General features: G+C 35.4%; 1 protein-coding gene across 1 annotated transcript; it reads right to left on the bottom strand.

The window, feature by feature from the left end:
• Positions 1-3,495: 3,495 nt before the first annotated feature.
• Positions 3,496-4,996, bottom strand: LOC113227995. Its single transcript, XM_026461110.1, has one exon. It carries the CDS (start codon positions 4,956-4,958, stop codon positions 3,561-3,563), a length of 1,398 nt encoding a protein of 465 aa, XP_026316895.1. The 5' UTR covers positions 4,959-4,996; the 3' UTR covers positions 3,496-3,560.
• Between the last annotated feature and the right edge of the window lie 921 nt (positions 4,997-5,917).

The raw sequence follows: 5,917 nt of genomic DNA, 5'->3' as shown, positions 1-5,917 counted from the left end.
AACTATATAGTAAAATTGAAGACATACGCTGATTACTATACGGCGTGAAAACACGATTCCTAAAAATTTTCCGATGAAAAAAACAAACTTACCTCGAAATTTTACAAGAAAACCGCTGTATTCAATAGGTATTTTACATATACCATTTCTTTTTATAACTACTGAACTAAATAGATCACGTACTCTATACGACATATGTCTCGAATGGCATTAACTTCGTTTCTAAAAAAATAATTCTGAAATAAAGCCAATGTCCTGCCGCTCGACCTAAGCTAAATGAACCGTATTAGTATGGGAAAAAATTTGTATTTGAGCTAAGGTAGTATCGACGTAAATAGGGAATGCAAGTTTGTATGAAGAACCAACAACACTATGAGAATTAGTAAAGTACATTAGGCTACTGGGAGTACCTATTATACGCAGACGAAGTCACGGACACCAGCTTATATATTATAATATATTATCAGATCCTAACAGTGAAAATATAAGTAAGAGTTTTGCAATAACTTTCTCTGTATTATTAGAAAACCGGATCTCGTTCGATCAAACGAAATACATTGTTTGAATCGATTTTATTATGTATATTATTAGGTCAGAACTAGAAAGCTTCTGAGGGCTTCCACAACATGTTTTCGTTGCTAATTATAAAAAAACTACACAATGAATTTTGATCTTTGTATTTTGTTTTGGTTTCCGTGTTTAAAAACTGTCAGTATTGATTTGAATTAATCATTTTTAAATATCACCGCGTAGCAAAGTTTTTTTGTACGCACAATCTCATATCCCCGCACCAGTAAAAACTTGTATCACGGATGCCACGGACACACACATAGACAACCACAAATTACACCCAATCTCGAAATAAATGTAGGCCATACAAATGTTTCTCCCGGCCCGAGAATCGAACTCGGGACCTCTGCGTGGCAGTCCAGCATGGTAACCGTTTGGCCACGGAGGCAGTTGAATTAAAGATCAGCTTTTTTAAAGTTATTTGTTTGTCTTCAATTCGTTGTCTATGAGTCTCTTGTTTATTATCATAACTCTATGCTTCTAAACAAAATATCAATCCACACCTCCTCCTAGTAAAATCTATACAAAGAGGGAATTGCTAAACGCCATTCAAGTGTTGTGCTTTCACTTGTCTCCACTGTCTCTCCATCATCTGTCGACAATTTTATTAACAATCTCTAATTACCAACCTACATTTTTTAAATACAAAATTGCGATGTGGTTAATTTTTGCAGCATCATCTACAATGTAATATACACATGCCAGCAACATTTAGCGGAACTAAACGAAGTAAGAGTATGAATAGAAAAATTTAAATTTAAATTTAAGTAAATCAACTCATCTGAAGAACAGAATCCGATGTGATTGTAGCGGACTGTATCAATGGGTTAAAGGTAGGATGCTAACAATGAGTGAGCAAGGCCAAGATAATTTACTTACAGTTTATTAATTTACTAGAAAACACGTTGTCGCTATCAAAGCAAAAACACGCTAAAGTCAAGAAAAGGCGCCAAAAACAATCACGTTTAAATTTAGAATTTAAGTGTAAAACTAAAACATAAAGATTCATTACAGTGATTATATAGCGAAAAGAGGATGAGTACGTTACGAGAATAATTTCGTTATTGAAACTAAGGCCTGTGTAAAGATGTTTTGAGAATTTATATATCGTATTTCATTTCGGAAATATAAAATCGAACAACGGTCGATCTGACATCCACAGCGACTAAGAACGAACGAAATATACTAGGGTCTGAGAACAAGTAGTCTTGCACATAGATCTTTATTCTACGGATGAGTAGAAATAAGAATTAGACGAAAAGTTGTAATTATTTTAACATCTTCATTGACTAGTACAAGGTCAAGAGCACGTCAAGCTTGACACTTTTGACTTAAATCCCACCCTATGCCGCTTACGATAAGAACGGTCCAAAATACAAAGTGTCAAGCTTGACGTGGTCTTGACTGTACCTACAGTATCACTTGACTTTTATTAAAAAATTGAAATTAAACAAAATATAGGTATTTTTTTCTACATATTGTTTTAAAGCTCAAATAGCTGACAACAACAAAACAATGTGTTAACAGTTTTTTTTTTATTCGGTTCACAAAACTGGATACAACTCTTAATTCAAATACAACAGATTCGTTAACATTATAAGGCGAGAAGAGTGTGTCCTTCTAGATGTGAACACAGCGTTTCGTATTTAAAACGTAAAGTGCTCAAACAAAATTATAGTAAATTAAGATTTACATATCTACTATTTATGAAATAGGAAACACAACTAAAATTCATCGCGCAGTCACTATATAATACATTTTCTTATTGAGTTTCTAGCTGAGACCACAGAACAAGAGAATATGTCAAAATCATATCTGATAGCATTATAATAAGAATACATGCGATACACTGGACTGTGTTGACCAAGGTTGGTTCTGCAAGTAGGGAGTGCGAAAGTTTTACGATTGATTAGGCGACTTCCGGGACGAGGTACAGATACATACAAGCACTCGAGTATATCAGGAGTGTCAATGACACCATAAATAATTTTGAATAAAAAGATCAGGTCAAGCGATTTTCAGCGTTTTTGCAATGAGGTAATATTAAAATAAGAGAGACGTGACTCATATGAAAATAACTGTTTACATTTAAAATTATTATACGTTAGATGATAGAGGAAACGTTTTTGTACACGTTCAATCCTATTTGAATGAACCTGGTAACCTGGGTTCCAGACAGTGGAACAGTATTCTAATATGCTACGTATTAAACTGTTATAAATTAAAATTGATATTGCTGGTTCTTTAAAAATTTTCATTTGTCTAGACACAAAACCCGTTAACCTTGAAGCTTTACCGATAATAGAGTCATAATGATTTCTAAAACTTAAGGTGGCATCTAGGACAACACCCAAATCCCGAACACTGGTAACCTCCGTTAAGGGCGTATGGTCGATGAAATAAGTGACAATTGATGGTTTTTGGCGCCTAGTAAATTTGATGTTGTAACATTTATTTGTATTTAGGACCATACCGTTATCACAACACCATCTATGCACTCTGTTAAGGTCATCTTGAAGCAGCTGGGCGTCATTAGGCGAGTTGACAGCTCTGTATAGCTTTAAATCGTGAATAAAATTATGTTATGGAAGGAATAAAATTTTAGAACGAGATAAGCTTTTTCAAATAATGTTTATGAAATTTAAAAGATACCAATACCTTTCTCGAATCACTCAGCAAAGCAAACCTGTATTAGAAAAAAGTTTAAATGGAAATACTATTTATTATTTTCCAATTAGATCTAAAATAAAAAGCAAGATAACCGACCGGATTTTAGAAAAAAACGCTATTATTTTGGAGATTTAACTAGTGTTCCGCGAAATGAACTTTGAACATCGCCGATGTTGATTGGACTGACGCTTGTGTTAATTTACTAGCATGTAATGAAGTTTGTGTAGTAAAACTATAATTTTGAAAACAGCTTAGGCTCAATTTTTTGGAAATTTATTAAAATAAAACATTTAACAAACAAAAAACATGTGCGTACAAAATTATGTATTATTGTTGTTCTTGAATGCCTTCACTCGTTCTTGGTACATGCGGTGCTTTTCCTCAAGTCTGCGGAGGGCGCTAGAAGGGCGAACTCCACCTACATTCACCAGAAAACTGATCTGAACAGGAGGTACGCTTACGGCAGCTGTCTTGTCTTCTGTAGTATCTCTCTGTACATTCTTTCCTGACAGCACTTTGAACCTTTGTCCTTTGGTTTCAGCTTGTTTCAGATCTTTCTCTCTATTTTTGTCAAGTACCTTTTTAAAGTTAATCTTCGCTCGGCTCACCCTTTCTTTGTTAAGATTATCACCTATCTTATTACGCGTCCTGTCAACCTCTACATATTCTTTTTCTTTACATTCATTTCTATTTTTATGTACGTTGGCAGATTTGGACTGACTTTGATAAATTTTTCTAGTCAAAATATTCTTTTTTTCTTCTCCTTTGTTAACTAAGTAACTAGGACTAACATGTCGAACTTTTACTACATTAACGGAACGCTTTGCAGATGAGACTTCCTCTTCGTTTTTCTTCTCATCGGCTTGAACTTTAGCCTTATAAATTTTTAGACGGTTTTCCATTCTCACTTTCTCAGAATATCTTTGAAGACTTCGAGCTCTTTCAAGTCTAGGCTTTATTTTCTCTAGATCAGGGCCTAAACCGGTTAGTTTAACATGCAGTACAGGCTGTACAGTGGCTGTTCTTGAGCGCCGTCGTACTGGCTCTACTTCAGACAAACCTTTCAAGTTGTTATCATCAGCATCATCAGAGCTCTTGCTTCTTATATCTGCTTTGAAAAGTAACGCTTGCTCTAAAGAATTATCAAGATAAACTGCAGCGTCTTGTTGTAGAATTTTCTCATAAAAAAGTTCGTTGTACGATTCTGTATTATAGTAATCATTTACAGAAATGTTATCATCATTATGTTCTTCTTCAATACTTTCTCTCTCCGTATCCCCATATTCAGGCAATAATGAATTAACTTCACATTCATCATAGGCAGATTCTTTTGCTCGAACAGGTGAGAACTGTCTACGGAACATCTCTAAGTAAGTAGCTCGTTTTATTTTGTTTTTATTTACTAAATAGTTTGGCTGCGTATCTTTTTTCTGTTTTTCACTTTTAGCATTTTGGTTCTTCTTATAGGACTTTGGTACTTTTATGAGCACATCATTTTCATAAAACGGGACAAGGATCGTTTCGACGTTTTCGTCGGAAGGTTTTTGTTTTTCCACTGCCTTTTTCCTTCGACCCAGTTCCAAGCTGTCCGCAGATATGCTACTATCGGAACTTGATCGCCTTTCCATTTTTTGCAATGGTTTTATGAGTTTTTTTCTCTTGCTCGTAAATAGGTACGATGAAGTTTCCATATTGTCATCTTGACGTAAGATTTGCATTTGTCAAAAATTTTAAAACCAGTGCTGAGCAAACCAGTGGCAATCAGAAATATACTCTGCAACAAAGAGATTCGAAATTATTGTTCAAGTTATAATTAAGGAAAATGGACCATTCATTGTACTTTAATTTAAAAGGCACACAAAAACCTTCATTGCCAGTGTTTCCAAGTGGAGGTCATTGCCCCAAGGGAGTTTTAACACAAAGTTATAGGAGCACCAACAAATTCGCTTGTATTAATCGTGTTAGTGTCAAAAGTTGTAGCGGGAGTTGGCGAGAAGCCAGATTGGAGTAACGCGTAAATTGGATTTGCGTTTTGCTGGGGTTGTAGTTCACTTGCTGGTTGAGGGATATAACCTCCTACCTTTATATTGTTATTTCATCATTAATTTTCGTATAAACTTGTTTGTTACAAATAAGTCGTCGTGCGGCGAAAACTATTTCGCAAAACAAGCAAAAAGATACCGCCTTTCTGAGCGGTATTCGGTTTCTCTATAGCCGCGCAACTTCCTACAAATACCCGGCAGGATACCACGCGGTATTTATCGCTACCCACAGCGGTGGCGAGTATAGTTTATAACTGAACAGGCTTTTACGGGATAAGGTCTCGTTACCATCTCTATGTTCATATTATAGTTTGTTAATTCAATTTGACGGTACCTATAGCACTATCACACATCAAAAGTATTCACGCGCCAAGAATGTGAAGTGCTACTTGTTAGTACCGCGTCCCGTATTGTAATAAGCGTGACTGCATTGGAAATGCACGCTCACGCTTGCTTGTTCAGGGACCCTGCGCCCTGTTTGCTTTTATTGAGCCTATGACAAGTGCTTTCAACTCCCTATCTACTACGGCTAGTTTTTTTAAAATAATTCCGACGTATCTACAATCTGCTCTCTTGTAATAAGGTCGACATTAGCAAAATGACAATTTTTCAGGACAGAGATTTAAATATTCGAA

Source organism: Hyposmocoma kahamanoa, unplaced genomic scaffold (assembly GCF_003589595.1).
Source record: "Hyposmocoma kahamanoa isolate Upper Pololo Valley unplaced genomic scaffold, ASM358959v1 220, whole genome shotgun sequence".
NCBI lineage: Eukaryota > Metazoa > Arthropoda > Insecta > Lepidoptera > Cosmopterigidae > Hyposmocoma > Hyposmocoma kahamanoa.
Note: the sequence above shows the minus strand (reverse complement) of the source record. Positions and strands in the feature narration are given on the sequence as shown.

What these genes read in the sequence shown, in the direction of transcription:
- LOC113227995 (XM_026461110.1), bottom strand. Translation starts at nt 4,958, where the DNA reads ATGCAAATCTTACGTCAAGATGACAATATGGAAACTTCATCGTACCTA.